The sequence below is a fragment of the Leptosomus discolor genome, chromosome 2, assembly GCF_034619465.1.
Source record: "Leptosomus discolor isolate bLepDis1 chromosome 2, bLepDis1.hap2, whole genome shotgun sequence".
NCBI classification, from domain to species: Eukaryota; Metazoa; Chordata; class Aves; order Leptosomiformes; family Leptosomidae; genus Leptosomus; species Leptosomus discolor.
Window position 1 is genome coordinate 99,518,705 of NC_141392.1, and position 16,189 is coordinate 99,534,893.

Sequence of the window (16,189 nt, forward strand, 5' to 3'; positions counted from 1 at the left end):
GGGGTTTTTTTTGTTGGTTTTGGGTTGTTTTGTTTTGTTTTTCTTATAATGACCACATGCATAACTTAAGTGGGATGCACAACAATCAGCCAGCCAGCAAGTTAACATTTGGGGCCTCTAAGTAGTGCCCATCACCATAACAGTAAGTTAAATATTAACATAGTAAAGGACATTGAAAGAAGGGGGAGATTAGGAAACTTCTGAAAGCAATATAGAAAGAATACTGAAGTATAATTTATAGACAGACCCTGGTGAATAAAGCTATACTAGCTAAACTACCCAGGCAGGGAGCTACCTTACACAGCAAACCAGCCATTCCCCTCTCCTCACTGTCTCGTATCATTAAGTCGCACAACAAACTGTACAAGAAAGGAAGCCCCTACAGCTAAACTGACTTACAGCTAAATTGACTTAAATTGACTGCTTGCAAGTTACAGCTCTCTAACTCTGCCTCCCCCAAATATGCAAAGCTCCTGAAGCAAAGACAGCCTCCCACATTAATATATAGTTGTAGCTATAATTACATTAGAAGAGACCTATCAATCTAGGAATTTCAATACAGTCTACAAAGAAAACATTCGTAGTGGGAATGCAATGATTCAGTGTGTAGCTTTACAGATAACTGTGGAGAAAAGTAATCTTCTCCCTTGAGCAAAATGAACTGCACTATGAAAGTGACAGTTCTGTAACTAACTATGCCAAGAAATTTTACTGGTAGGGGTGCTTCTGGCTGGGAATCACATCTCCATAATCCAGCTGAAAAATCTAGACCAGCAAATGCCTGGGTGGCCAGAAAACTCTATAAGCACCTTTTCTTGTATCAGAAGCACATAAATCAATTCCAGCTCATCACAGACAATTTTTTTTTTTTTTTTTTTTCAGGAAACCATTTCATTTTCCTATCTTTCTTTCTTCCTTTAATCAATCAATACCAATTCACCAGTCAGTGTTAGCACTCCACTTTAATCTTCTGGTAAAACAGCAGCACCATGTGATAGCTCTCATATACTTGCATCAAGACTAGCAGTGTATTTTTCTGCAAACAGTTTAGGGCTAGTTTGGTAATAACTTTCTGTAATATGCACTCAATTTACAAGCCCTCAAAACCACAAGCAGCCACGAAAAACAGTAACGTGTCTGCAGAGAAATGTCAGGTCTTCCAGGAAAACTACTTCAAGATACTTTAAAATACTGAGACGTATTAAAACTCATCTCAGCTCTGGTACCCTTTGCACGAAAATGAGCTGGCTCAATCCTCTCTGATCATCCTATATAGAACCAGTGTGATCGTTTTAGCACACCATTAATTAGAATACAGCAATCTAGAAACTTAAAAGCTTTCATCGACACTTTTCCTCCAGACGGATGTGTGCGCCATGTGCCAGTCAAGACACTTATCAAGTGACTGGAAGTAGCCAGGAGGACAGAGTTAAAACAGGCAGAGCTATTTTGGGAAACAATGATGCTTTAGCAGGGTCACATTTGTTTCAGACCCAGAAGAAATCAAGCAAAGCAGATTTGAGTACAAATTGACAAATATGCACATGCTCTAAACAGCTTCTCTTTAACTAGAAAGGAGTCTTCAGACAAACAGTAGTTTGTCTCCTGCTATAATAAAGAATACAGGGAGGACAGAGTTTGTTATGTTGAATAAAAATGCTAAATTAAGTCTGGTTTCAAAGCTTGTCCCAAGCAAATGGATTTTCTGATCTGCATTTCATTGAAATACCAGTACAACACCAAGCAATAGCTTGTGTTACCAGCATAAGCATTCAATTCTCTTACTGAAAAGAACTATAGGTTTAGTGGAAAGATTCTGTTTAATGTTTACTTTCTACCTTTTGTAGTATCTGAAATGCTGTTTAGCAAGGCGCACATCATTTCTCCTTCAATGTGGTGAGGATTTAGGATGTGAGCTGGCCTCTGGGTCATCTTAAATTGATTTTCCAGTTCCAGGAAGCTTTTGTCTCCAGAAAGTACAGTGAAAGGAATTTGCTTGGGCAGGTGCTCATCCAGACGTCCAGCCTGTATGGAAACAAATGAGAAGTGCTGAACTGGGATCACGGTTTTATCTTAGGTTTGGCTAGCTTTTTGTAAGACAGGTCTTCATAGGAAAGCCTTCTACATCAACTTACCTCCACTTCTATGGTCTGACGCACGTTATACCACTGTGAAAAGTATTATTTCAACAGTTTGACACTGCCTTTATTCTATACATATGACAATATAGGAAATGGCTATCAGAACAGTACAGGAGGAGTATGGAACAAATTTCTAAAAAGCTGCGTTTCAGAATCATCTCCACATAAAACAAGTCATCTGTGCAGAGCATTTTAAGAATCATAAAAAAAAGTGTAACGTAACATACAAACACTGTTACAAAACAAGCTTATATCACATCATATAATTAGATTTTCAAGTAGTTTTATCTAACTGGTAAAGCACTGTATTAAGAACACGAGTCCCCATGGCGTCTCAGATTCCTGCCCTTCACCTGCACCTCTCCCAAACCAGCCAAAGCCCTAGGTCTCCTGAACAGAGGCACTGGTCTTCCTCAGCCCAACAGGGTCTCTAAAAGCGGCACCCATCCAACTCCATCTTAAAGATGGCTCTAGATTTAGGCTACTTGGAGAGGCAGGAGTTATATTTCTCTGAAACAGAAACTGTAAGAATTATGGGGGTTTTATTCTTCATTCCCTACCCATCCCCCTTCCCCTCCAGAACAGACTGATGTCCTATTCAAGCTAACTTTTTTATTCCTATGGGAAAAAAAAAAAAGAAAAAAAAAAAGGCAGTAAATCACTTTTCAACAGGCTGTATCCACTTAATTCAGTGACAGGTTTATCATTCTTTTTAGTGGATGTAGAAGTCACATGAAGAGAATCTAAGAATCTCATCTGTATATATTACTTAATTAATTAATTAATATGAATAGCAGGCATCATCTGCCACTCTCCTCTGGGTACAGAAACACAACAATACAGAAAGCGTGCACTAACTTACATGAACACAGAGAGCAAAGTCTGCTGCTTCTCTCCTGGTACTGCAACGTGGATGAAGAAAGAAACATCCAATCCTCTTAAGATACTCGTAAATTTTGCACTGCACTGGAGGTTTCCAGTTGTTGTGTCCTCCTAAACAGTGAAGAAAAAAAAAAAAAAAAGAGAGAAAAACCCAGAAATGTCACCATGAATTAAGAATGCAAGAAGGCAAAAGCAAAGATAAAGCTGGCTTTAAATACAAAATTTACTTTCACCAATGTGAAAGCTAAAATAAACACATAGCCAAAATCCCAGAAGAACCCTTGTTCTTCTGTTAGAAAGAAAAAAAAAAAAGCTAGCCTGATCCTACACAAAGCCTCTCACTCAATTTTGTATGAATCTTCCTTCTAATCATGAAAATCTTATCCTCCAGATATCATGTGTGTTTAGACATAAGGATGGGGGGTTTCCCCAGTTTTAAGCAGTTAGGGTTAACGCGCAGAAGCAGAGGAGCTCTGTGAACACAGAACAAGTAACAGAAATGCTTCTCTTAGGGAATCCTATACTAACGTAATGCCCAAGATTATTTCCTACAGACTATCACTGCCCGACAAAAATCACATGTCAGAACATCCAAGAAGAACCAAGAACAGGAGTAACAGCTCAAACAAGTTCTAAGAGTCCTAACAAACACTTGGATGTAATCACAGATAAGGAAATGAGGCTACAACTGGGGAAAAAGTAAGTGCAGGAATTTTCTCAACAGTATCCTAAAACATGTAGTTACTGGCTGAGAAAACAGTTGGATAATAGAGATGAGCTAGCAGGCCTGCTACAGCTAAAAACAATACCAGGGTGAAGCAGGTTGAAAGGGAAAGGAAAGGAGCAGCAAGTCTCTCAAGAAGACAGGGGAAAACAGAGGAGCTTGAAGTTACTATGATGACATAAAAAGACAAAGAAATGGAAAGACAATTTGAAGGGAGTGAATAAGAATTTTCATAGTCTTCCCAACTGCTAAGAAACAATGGGTCTGCAATAGGGAGGAAAAAGTCATTGCTTTATCTGCCAGATGATAGCGTGGCTGGATGTAAGAAAGGATTTTGATGGAAAGTGAAAGCAGTCATTGATGGCACTTCATGTGAGGACATCTGAAACTAAAGCTCAAGTAAACAGGCTGCAGAGGACTCTATATTCCAACCTGACCACCCCCAGTCTGACAAAGAAGTAGAAGTAATTTTCGGTAGGTTTCTTCTGGTTTTGGGGTTTTTTTGGGGTGTGGTTTGTTTTGGTTTTTTTTTTCTGTTCCCCCCCCCCGCCCCCTTCCAGCCTAATGGCTATAAAAGGATATCAAAAGTGATCTCAAAGCTCAAAGATTTAGTAACAGACTACATAGAAGTGATTTAGGGGTACCTGTTCATGAGAAAAATGCAAGTCATTCTCATCTGCTGTGACTCACTTGGTCACTGATATTTGGAAAAAAATCACCAACGCTGGCTTTTGGCTGCACAAACATACAACATAAACATTTGACCAGCACAGCTGAAAACAATGCCAGAACTCTATTTGCTCTGGCAGAGCTAGACCACAAATGGGTGAAGGACAACTGAGTATCTGAAAACAATACAGAACCTGGGCAATACAATGGAGGAACTCAAAGCAAAGCTAAGGCTGTATTAACAACAGGAGTAACAGAAATAATGCAAAACTATCACAAAAAAATAATTAAAAAAAAACCCCAGATATGATGTTTGGGAAATTCAGAAAAAAATCAGAAGAGACAGGGGTGTCACTGTATTTTCACAGGCTAAACAAACAAGAACAGCATGCATCAAATAACTCTGTAAACCATTATTACCTACAACAATAAATCCAGATGTGCTTGGGGGCCTTAGGGTTCTCAGGCTCTGTAACAATATAGTTGACACTAATAAACTGCTAAAGCGTTCTCAGATATTAATAAGGCCCATTTTAATCACCATTTGGCATAGGTTTTTCAGTTCAACTGCTCCAGGGGCCATTCCCACAAGGTGGCCTGCATACAGCAACCCCGTTTTGGAAGCAAGAAATTGAGTAGCACAGACGTGGGCTGTGCTGTGGCAGCAGGCACCTGTGTTTGGAGCAGCCCTGGGCACAGCGTCTTATCTAGCACAGAGATACCTTTTGGTAAGATTATCAAATTAATAGAGGTTCCTAACAATAGATTAGTAGCACTAAGACTGTACTATGGATTATTTCTCTTTCTCACAAAGGTCAGAGAAAAGACATTTCTGACAATACAGTTCAGACATTCCTAGGGTCAATCAATTTTTTCTTACTGAATCAAAACATTCCAAGGCATTTTAACCTTGGAAAACAGTAACAGCAGAGAAGACTCTGTCATAACAAACAAGCTTTGGTCAATTAATGACAAACCAGTTTTGAGTAAATTAAATAGAATAATGAAGTATGACTGAAAGCAAGTTTCTGAATTCAAGTGGGAAAAGTTTGACATAACTGTGAAAAATTATTCTTTACTAAATAATTCTTTATAAAATCCAGACAGAGTAGCTTTGGACTTTAGATGTCAAATAGGCTTGATGTTTCTTCAAGTCAGATTCTCAATAGTTTCTTATTTTTATCTGTAGAAAAAGGGAAAAAAATTCCAATGCCATGTAGATTGAATAACTATAAAAAACAAACCTTCATCAATTAAAAACCACAAATCACCATATCCTTAGAAGTCAAGGAGTGTAGAAGTAAAGTGAAATGTGACCAGAAGTCAACCTGGGCAAAGCCTCACGAAAGAACAAACAACAGGTTGTTCAGCCATGTAGAAAAGAGAATATAAATACATGGAGCAGCCAGGCAGCAAGAATGAACTATAAATCCAGGATGAACAGGTATAATCTAAACCCTCAAAAATCAGTATTTTCTGTGGCTTTGTGCATACACGCAAGAATATTGTTAGTGTACAGAAAGGCCAAAGGCTAGGTAACCACAATGCAGGCAATGAGTCAGAAGTAATGCCCGAGCAGAACACAGAACTCAGGAGCATAACCTGCTTTAACAGAGAAGACCAGAGGATTTGTCCCCAGAACTCTGAACAACCAGGTATTAGACTATAGGTGCAGGAGCACAGCCGACTGTTTGAAGAACTTACACTTTACACTGCCAGACATACCTGCTCTACCTTCATCAGCTAACTGGAGTGCTTCTAAGAGAATAAAGAAAAAAACAAAACAAAACAAAAAAGTGATTCAGGCATCAACAGGCCTTGCTGTCCAACCTCAGCAGCATGAAAACTCTCAGCTTTCAAAATGTTCTTGATTATCTTTTAAAGGAAGAGATAATCAAGAATGTAAGTAAAGAAGTAGTGCAGGGCAATGGGGTTTACTGAGTGTAAACCACACCTGACAATTCCTTCAAGTCTGTTAAGATGATGCTTATGTTTCAGGCAATAAATATTTTGAAACTATCCCTTATCTAGACTTTACTGAACTACTTGATGTACCACAGACAAAATAGTTATAAAGGCAGATACAGAGAAAACCAGTAGAAAAAGCATGAGGTGGACAAGAAGTTGGTTCAAGAATGGTCAGGTAAAGAAAAGTATCAAGTTAAACGGATGCTATTGGTAGATTTTGCAAAAAGTTTTCTTACAAACCCGTAACAATGTGAGTTCCATCAAGCACCTTGTACCACTACTGGTATCTTCCAGATGTGAGATGCACCTATTGATGTGCAGGATGACCAGGGACATGCTTAAGGAGCAAGCGAATGAAACTCAAGTACAGGAATGTAAAATCATGCTTTTTGGAATTAAAAAGAACATCAGGACAAGGACTTGGAAGTTAGAAAGAAAATAATCTCTTAAGTATCATGGCTGTCCCAATAATTATGAAAACTTAGCATGATACAGCCCAATTAAGTTCAGCAGGGAAGCCAGAAAGACTCCTAAACTGTTGAGCAATTCTGCAACAATATTCTACAAGGAATATAGTAAGAGCAGATGAGGTTAAGACCGAGTTCGAAAAGTTCAAGACCAGTTATATTACACAGTGCCTGTGACACTGTGACTTAAGCCCCCTTCGTGGCTGCTTCTTCCTGTGCTTCATTCTCTCAGATTCAAAGAATCTCTGCTCAAGTATTTATGTAGACTTGTTAATCTTATCTTCCTATTTCCTTCAACCACTTTTTACCTTGAAAGCCCCAGATAAATGTCCCTTGGTTCAGGTTAGCTGGCAGCTGCGTGAATAAGCTTCCCCAGTTGTCCAGATCCACCAACACAATGTGAGTCATGGTACTCAGGTAGTCAAGATCAGGAAGTTCACCATCTTCAACGGGATAAAAAGGATGCATTTAAAGTTCACCTGACTTTCTGCTCAACCAACATACATCAACTTCAGATACGGTTTTGAAAATTCATGTATTCAACTGTTCTATAAGCTAAAAGTTACAAAATGTGATCCTATTTGGTGACTGCATTGTTTTTAAATCAACGGAAGTAGTATTTATAATGCACAAATCAGACAAAGTAGAATCTAGCTATACAATGCTGTAGAGCTGGATAGTTTTGTGGTAGGCATAGAAAGCTGTGGTCCTGCACTGAGACATTTTAACAGTCCATTTAATATTCAACTGTGCATCCCCTACTATGGCAACTCTGTGGCATTTAATTGCTCACATGCACAAAACCATGTAAAAATCTTTAGAGACATACTTTTTGCCTTACAGCTAACATAAATGTCAACTTTTTAATCAAAAGCATTATGACACTGAGTAATTAAAAATACTTCCAATTTTTTAACACAAGGTACACCTTCAGCATTCTTGATGTCATTCTGAGAATCATAGAATGGTTTGGGTTGGAAGAAGTGACACGAACTTAAAAAATATTTGCATGCTTAAGGCAAAACCCCCTAATACATACTAAGAATACGAATTCTCAGCTGAAATTATTTTTTTGGCAAGCTAAGGAAACTGAAAAGATGGTGTTATAATAGGACTGCCCACACAGAAAGCACTACCAGGCTCATAAGTATTTATAAATACAAAGGCGGCAAGTTTCTCTTGATGCGTGTGTTTTATAGACCACTTTTACATTCTAGGACTTGGATCTCTATTTTGGGTCCTTGATTGTCCTCTTCCTTTTAACACCAAATTACGCTCCCAACTAATTGTTCCAGTTCCAGAACACATCTGCCTACTTTTTGGTTTTTTAAAGGCTTCATGCATATGGCATACAGCAATAAATTGCTGAGTCCAAGTTCTGGAAACTCAAATACTGAGAATTCAAAACGCAGCTCTGAGAAATAACAACTGTTAAATTCTGAGCTGGTTTATAGACTGGATGTAGGCAAATTATATGCTACATACTGACAATGAAACAATGTGTTAAAGGCTCTTTTTTTCTAACGTCAAAAAAAAAAATTTCTACAAACCTTCACCAGGTTCTTCAGCGTGTGCTGAGTTCTCTGTCTTTTCTTTCTTTCCGTGTATTGGTGCCTTCAGAGGAGGTGAGTGTGGGCTTTCCTGAGTCTTGGATGGATGTGCCTGAAGTTTTTGCTTGTGAGGTTTTCTGTCCACACAAGCCCCACTTGCTGTGAACTTGAATACCGTGGCTTCTGATTCTGCTGCAAGACTTGATAGATCAGGTTTCTGCAAGAAGCAGTGTTTCATGTGATAGTGCTGATGTGCACTGTGAAGATCATCAAAGTTTTTATCGCACGCAGCACATCTAACTACATACATCTCCTCCTTACGTTTCAGTGAGGCGTGACTGTCAAGATGACTGTCCAAATCAGCAAAATTCTGTGCAGTTGCAAAACAGAGGCAGCATCGAAACCATAAGCTTCCTTTCTGCAGCAGGGCTTTCTGACAATTCACATAATCATTCCTCCTGTTTATTTTGGAGACATAAGTTGTCCGGCAACCACAGGTTAAACTGTCTCCTTTTTCTACTGGGAGGTAGTCCTCCTCTGTTTTTATTGATACTTCCATCTGCTCAGGCACAAACAAATAGTCCACGCTATGAATCTCCTTATAATGGATTAGAAAAGCTTCTTCTGTGTCAAAGACGACATCACCACAAAGGCCACAGAAGTATTTAAATTCTATCTCTTGGTTATGATGCTCTTGGAAGTGCCGCTGCAGCGTTCCTATTTTCCGAAAGTGATCTCTGCACAAGCCACAGCAGTACCTGTGAAATGCATGGCTTTCTAAGGACATGCAATGCTGTTTAACGCTCTCTTCGGACTCAAACATCTCCTCACAAATGCGGCACTGCCATTTTCCCAGAATAGGACTTTTTTCAGGGGAAAGTTCCATAGGACTAGGAATCCAGTCTTTCCTATCATCTGCAGATGTGCACGCCACATCAGAAGCGGATGGCATGGGTTCATCTTCTAGAGCTTCTTGCTCATAATAGTAACCATGTCCACCATGAAACTCAGTCACATGCCCCTTAACATCCTCTTCTCCAAGATCCACAGAGCACGCCCTGCACCAGAGAAGAAAATTAGTCAAGTGAGCTCCCCCGTGGAACCGACTCATGTGCAGGCGGATAATGCTTGAATTTTCAGCAAGCTTTCCACACACAGCACACTTGTGACAGATCCTGTTTGCTGATAAAACGTGCTTTTCTACTGACTCTTCTGTAAAAAACTTTTGAAGGCATTCACAAAACCAGGCTTTTACTTTGCAAGCACTACCTTGACTTTGATTTGCAACACAATCTTCAGTTTCGTCTTTTAAATCGCTCTTCCGTTTCGAAGGAGTAGACCCCCCTTCACTGGTAGACTCATTCGACATCAAGTGCCTTTTAAGCAGCAGTCTTGACCGATCCACAATATGGCACAAATGAGACTGATTTTTATTTTTTCCATTAATATGACAGAACATCAAGATGGACTCTTCCATCGTAGTAAGAACTTTAATGTTATGTTGAGTGGTTTGATTATGCTGGGTGATCTGATTCCTATCAGCGAAGAGTTTATCACAGTTCTCACAGTGACCTTTTGTTTTAAATATCTCTGCAACTTGGGAGATGCTCTTCTTTGACAGTGCCACAGGCCCAGAATTACGACAACGTGTTCTAGAATGGATTAAAAAAATTGAAGAGGTTATATCATAACCCGAAACATTTTTAAACTTTCAGATGTACTTCGAAATATTATCTAGTAGCTACAGCAACTAGTGCATGGAAATAGTGTCCTCTGTATACTTTAACTCACCTACTAGCTTGCCAACAAAAACATGCAACGCCTATCTAGTCTCTGCATTTTAAAGAGAATTAGGGGCTAATTTCCAAAATTAGTACTTAGATTGATGCTTATGGTGTTGGACTCAATACATTTCAGAAATCAAGTACTGCCAACTTAGAAATAGTGGAACAGCAAGCAAGTTCCGTTGTTCTGTTACAAAAAGCAACAAAAAAGTTACAGACATCAATCAGCATTCTGCAGTGGATTGTGTGGGGTAAGGTGGGGTAAAAGACATGGAAATGGAGCAGATTTTCGATGGGTTACTCAGGAAGTCAACATTCAAACTGTCCTAGATGCCCTGAAATCCACTAGCACTACTAAGAATATGTCTGCCCATCTATTATTGATCTATGGTTGTTCACATTATAAAGACAGCTGTCTCTCACAAACCTGAAATGAGCTGTTAATTCCATATGCGAGCGTAGTACCTGGTAGCAGGATACACACTTCACTTGGAAGGGGACCTCTTTGCACAGAGATATCAGAAGGTTCTTTGCATAGGATGGGAAAGGTAGAGGAAAGCCAGCCTTCATTTCATCTATGATGGAATGGCAGAAAGCGCAACACCACATTAAAGAGTTCTTTCATAGTATTTCAGCTCTCAAGTGACATAGTTACAATTTTACCCAGTTGCCACAGGGTTCAGAAAACAAGTGACTATGTGTCAGCTGAGTCACAGTAATTGTGCAATGGAAGCTCTAAGTAAAACTACATTAATTTTTTAAACTTCTGTAACAATCTCATATCTGAATCTGTTTATATCTTGCTTTTTCATACTCTGTGACGGACTACTGCCCGTTCTTCCTTCTACAAGGTCAGGTCAGATCTCTCAGAAAGGTTCTTATTAACCTGTTTCCTCTCCATCTATCATCACGTGTCTACTCTTACTACATACACTTTTGTTTAAAGCCACAGTGTATTTAAGAGTAGACAATTCATTTAACAAGTTCCCACATATTCCAATCATCTCTCTCTCTCTTCCCCATCCTCAAAGCTAATTCTCCTTAAATTTTTAGGTGCAGGACTCTGTTGTTCCAAGTACATACTCTATGCCTAACTCCAGGTACCAGCAGAATAAAAAAAAACTTCTATTGAAAAGAGAATGGGAAATGGCTTACGAACTATATACTGCTGTTAATGTTCTGCACCTTAGGAGGCAAATTCTCTCTGAATTTTCTGTTCAGTAAGATGTGATGATCAGCAGGCAGTAATTTGAGGTTTTGCCTTTCAACTAACTTCACTGCCAGATCTCACAGACCATGCTGACGATATTAATCATGAAGACCTACCAATGCAAAGGAAAAACCAGAGCACTTCCTGGTTCGGTTCCGAGATAAGCCTATACAGCTCTCAAGAAGAAAACACTATCTTGTGCTTTTAATCTTTTCAAAGCAGTAACTCTGCAGGTTTTAAAACCTTTGGCCTGATTTTAAAGGCATCTACAGTCAGCACATTCAGAATTAATAACCTATTTGAGAATAAAAGTACATTAGATTTATAACACGTAAAAGAACTCAGAACCATGCAGCTGACTGTCACTTCCATGAAGATGGCAATACTGACTCTACCAGCAGGAAGAGTCCTTCAAATCCTGTCTTTACTGTACACTTCCTGCAGCCGCTCTGGGGGACAGCAGAAGTAGAACACACAGTTATGAAGATAAGAAATAACTATACCAATCCATTTGGCCATGTAGACTTATCCTGAAAGCTAAACTATCTAAAATATGGGAGCTTCTTGACTATGAAGTCAACTCCATCTATATCTCATCTGTCTCAGCCATTTACCTAACATTCAATAAATGCTTTAATAGGTGTTGCTTCTGTCAAAGCTAAAAAGTCAGTACAGCTATGGTGGCCATTAAACCTGTTTTCAAGACCATGATCAGATAGACCTCCTGTGGAATCTATAAGTATGCTTCAGGGTGTTACCAGCTCACAAAACAACCAGTATTGCAGCTTTCAGCAGCAATGCGGCCAGTGCAAGGCATCAGTCTGGCAGCAGCGCTGTTCCAGCTAAGCATGCTAAATTTCCAGTTATAAGGAGAAGAAACTCTCACTGGTCTTTTCCATCAGGAATGCAAAGGACACCAACACGAAAAAAAAAGCCTCCAGCAGACCTCAGACACTACAGTAATGGGAAGGAACATTACAGCCAGTCTGACTGGAATTGAAAAAGAAATTTATGTGTTCCTATCAACATGCTAAACGTAAACTTATTTAGGACAGCAGCTGCACAGAGTCACTGCAGCACAAGAAGGTTATACGAGACCTGACAGCATGGAGAGAAAGGAAAGCCTGCTTTGTCATTACAGCAACCATGATGGAGGAAGACATTCAAAACCCGCCTGGACGCGTTCCTGTGTGTGTGATCTACTCTACGTGGTCCTGCTCTGGCAGGGGGGCTGGACTAGATGATCTTTCGAGGTCCCTTCCAACCCCTAACATTCTGTGATCTCTACACAAAAATATGAATTTGAAAGCATCTCCTCTTACAGAACTGTATCACATTTAAGACCTTAAAATAAAAATAAGTTTAAAAGCAAGTTTAAAAACCTTAAGCTTTTTTACACAGCAAAAAAAGTTAATTCACTTCATATCATAACGGTCAACTAAGAGGAGTGAAAAGCAGTATATTTAGTAGCAACATACCACTCAATTTAGAAACCTGAAGAAAGTGGTTCTTCTCTGACATATGCTGCAAGCATTCGTCTCTTTTGGTGAAAAGGAGGAAGCAGTTTGGGCATGCAAAACACTGAATATGCTGTGGAGGGAGATCTTTTTTATGTCCATCATTTTCATCTAGCTGGAAGAGAAAATTATCTAGTCAGGAAAAATATTAAGTCAAGAAACTAGTCCCAGTTCTCCTCACGTCCTTCCTTTCCTCTGTCACTTCTGCGGTAGTATTTTCACTTTCAGGTTTTTAGCTACCACATCTACTTTTACTGACAGCCTACCCCTATGCACTTCAGCTTGTGAGACACAAGGGACTGGCCAAACTGCCACTGTTAAACTTAGCTATTCATGCCTACTACACTGACACCTTTTCCATTCCCTTCTTGCACCTCTGGTAGTAATCACCTTCCTCAGGAACTATGGGCTCTATCAGTTCTCAGCTAGTCCCTTTACCCAGGCTCTCAGAAAAAGCTCCTCCTGTCACTAAAGCAGCTGTTTCTCCTTACATCGGTTCTTCCCTAATCTTGATAACCTCTAACTTCTTAAAATGCTGCTCCTCAGAGTAACATGACAGGCCCATGACTTTCAAAGACAACTCTTTCCACCCCCTTTGCCTTCTACATCAACTTCAGACCTCTGCCTTCAGGACAAAAATCCTTTAATTTTGCTTCTGACTTTCTTATGTCACTCAAAGAATCTTCATGATATGCTTATGCTTTCTTCCACAGCTTTGTTTAGTATTAACTCCCCATCCTTCCACATCAAAATGATCCCATCTTCTTGCCTGCTCCAAGAGTCAACCCCTTTCCCCAAACTTCTCTAACTCCTGCTAACACCCCTGGACACACCACAGGCACACACCTTGGAAGCAATGGGAAAAGACCATGGACAAACTGATGCAATCTTTCAAGCTTGGCAGGTATGACTATGCACCAGGAGTTACTACTACTAGCTAAAAGTAGTCAGAGTAACTAAAACTTCCCCTGAATTTAACACAGCTTCTGGAGACTAAGTGGGTACACAACAATATTTGTTATTAAAAGAGTAAACATTGAAAATGCTATCCATTACCCAATGCAACAACAGACTGCTTAAATAAAACCACACACCCAAAAGAGAACACCTAAGCATCTGTCATTGAACTGAGGTTTTACAGTTGGTAAGTTACAAATAGCGGGAAAGAGAGAGAGAGCTTCATCAAAAAAAAAAAAAGTCAAAAAAGTGGAGGTAGGGAGGAACAAAAACAAGAAAAGCAAATACTATTAGCCTATATTCAAATCAAAAGTCAAATGCTAGGTTATTGGTAGAAGACATGCTAGAGAGCAGCCCTGTGGAAAAAGACTTGGGGGTACTGGTGGATGAAAAGCTGGACATGAGCCACCAGTGCACAATTGCAGCCCAGAAGGCCAACTGCATCCTGGGCTCCATTAAAAGAAGTGTGGCCAGCAGATCGAGAGAGGCGATTCTGCCCCTCTACTCTGCCCTGGTGAGACCTCACCCAGAGTGCTGTGTCCAGCTCTGGAGCCTCTAATACAAGAAGCACATGGACCTGTTGGAGCAGGTCCAGAGGAGAGCCATGAAAATAACCACAGGGCTGGAGCACTTCTCCTATCAAGACAGGCAGAGAGAGTTGGGGTTGTTCAGCCTGGAGAAGAGAAGGCTCCGGGGGGACCTTATAGCGGCCTTCCAATACCTGAAAGGGGCCTATAAGAAGGCAGGGGAGGAACTGTTCACAGGGGTTTGTAGTGATCGGACGAGGGGTAATGGTTTTAAGCTGGAAAAGGGCAGATTTAGGTTGGACATTAGGAAAAAGTTCTTTAATATGAGGGTGGTGGATCACTGGAACAGGTTGACCAGAGAAGTAGTGGAGCCCCATCCCTGGAGACATTCAAGGTCAGGCTTGACGGGGCTCTGAGCAGCCTGACCAAGTTAGAAACGTCCCTACTTATTGCAGGGAGGTTGGACTAGATGACCTTTAGAGGTATCTTCCAACCCAACACATTCTATGATTCTATGAATATCCTTTTCCCTTCTGTAAGTTAACCAGTGAGTAGCAGCAAATACATCTACCAGAGAGACTGGAAACAGAGAAGGGGATGCACCCACGGATGTTGAGGGAGCTGGCAGATGCCATTGCAAAACTGCTCTCCATTGTCTTTGAAAGGTCATTGAGGACAGGAGAGGTGTCCGAGGACTGGAGGAAAGCCAGTGTAACTCCAATCCTCAAGAAGGGCAAGAAGGAGGACCTGGGAAACTACCAACCAGTCAGCCTCATCTCCATTCCTGGGAAGGTGGTGGAATAGCTCATTCCAGCTGTAATTATTAAGCACATTGAGGAAAAGATGATTATCAGGAGTAGTCAGCACAGATTCACTAAGGGGAAATCATGCTTGACCAACCTGATAGCCTTCTGTGATAAAATGACTGGCTGGGTGGATGAGGTCTACCTTGACCTTAGTAAGGCCTTTGACACTGTCTCCCACCACATCCTTATAGGGAAGCTTAGGAAGTGTGGGACAGATGAGTGGACAGTGAGGTGGGTTGAGAACTGGCTGAAGGACAGAGCTCAGAGGGTTGTGATCAGGGGTGCCAAGTCCAGCTGGAGGCCTGTGGCTGGCGGTGTTCCCCAGGGGTCAGTTTTAGGGCCTGTCCTATTCAATATATTCATCAATGACCTAAATGAAGGGACAGAGTGTACCCTCAGCAAATTTGCTGACAATATGAAGCTGGGAGGAGTGGCAGATACAGTGGAAGGCTGTGGTGCCATTCAGAGAGATCTGGACAGGCTGGAGAGCTGGACAGGGAGGAACCAGATGAAATTTAACAGGGTCTAGGGTCCTGCAGCTGGGGAGGAATAACCCCATACACCAGTACAGGTTGGGGGTCGACCTGCTGGAGAGCAGCTCTGCAGAGGGACCTGGGAGTTTTGGTGGATAACGGGATGACCATGAGACAGCAATGTGCCCTTGTGGCCAAGAAGGCCAGCGGTATCCTGGGTTGCATTAAGAAGAGTGTGGCCAGCAGGTCGAGGGAGGTTATCCTCCCACTCTACTCTGCCCTGGTGAGGCCACACCTGGAATACCGGGTCCAGTTCTGGGCCCCCCAGTTCAAGAGGGACAGAGAGCTACAGGAGAGAGGCCAGCAGAGGGCTATGAAGATGATTAGGGGACTGGGGCATCTCTCCTGCGAGGAGAGGCTGAGAGTCCTGGGGCTCTTTAGCCTGGAGAAGAGAAGACTGAGAGGGGACCTTATCAATGCTTATAAATATCTAAAGGGTGGGTGTCAAGAGGAT

General features: G+C 40.9%; 1 protein-coding gene across 1 annotated transcript in view; it reads right to left on the bottom strand.

The window, feature by feature from the left end:
• ZNF451 (zinc finger protein 451) overlaps positions 1-16,189 on the bottom strand; it is a 43,534-nt gene that overhangs the window by 12,455 nt on the left and 14,890 nt on the right. The window contains exons 7-12 of the mRNA XM_086461503.1: positions 12,874-13,027; positions 10,613-10,760; positions 8,402-10,053; positions 7,160-7,294; positions 3,004-3,134; positions 1,839-2,025 (exon numbers count right to left, since the gene is read on the bottom strand). Coding sequence (XP_086317629.1) covers positions 1,839-2,025; positions 3,004-3,134; positions 7,160-7,294; positions 8,402-10,053; positions 10,613-10,760; positions 12,874-13,027 — 2,407 coding nt within the window. The remainder of the gene's footprint in view (positions 1-1,838; positions 2,026-3,003; positions 3,135-7,159; positions 7,295-8,401; positions 10,054-10,612; positions 10,761-12,873; positions 13,028-16,189) is intronic.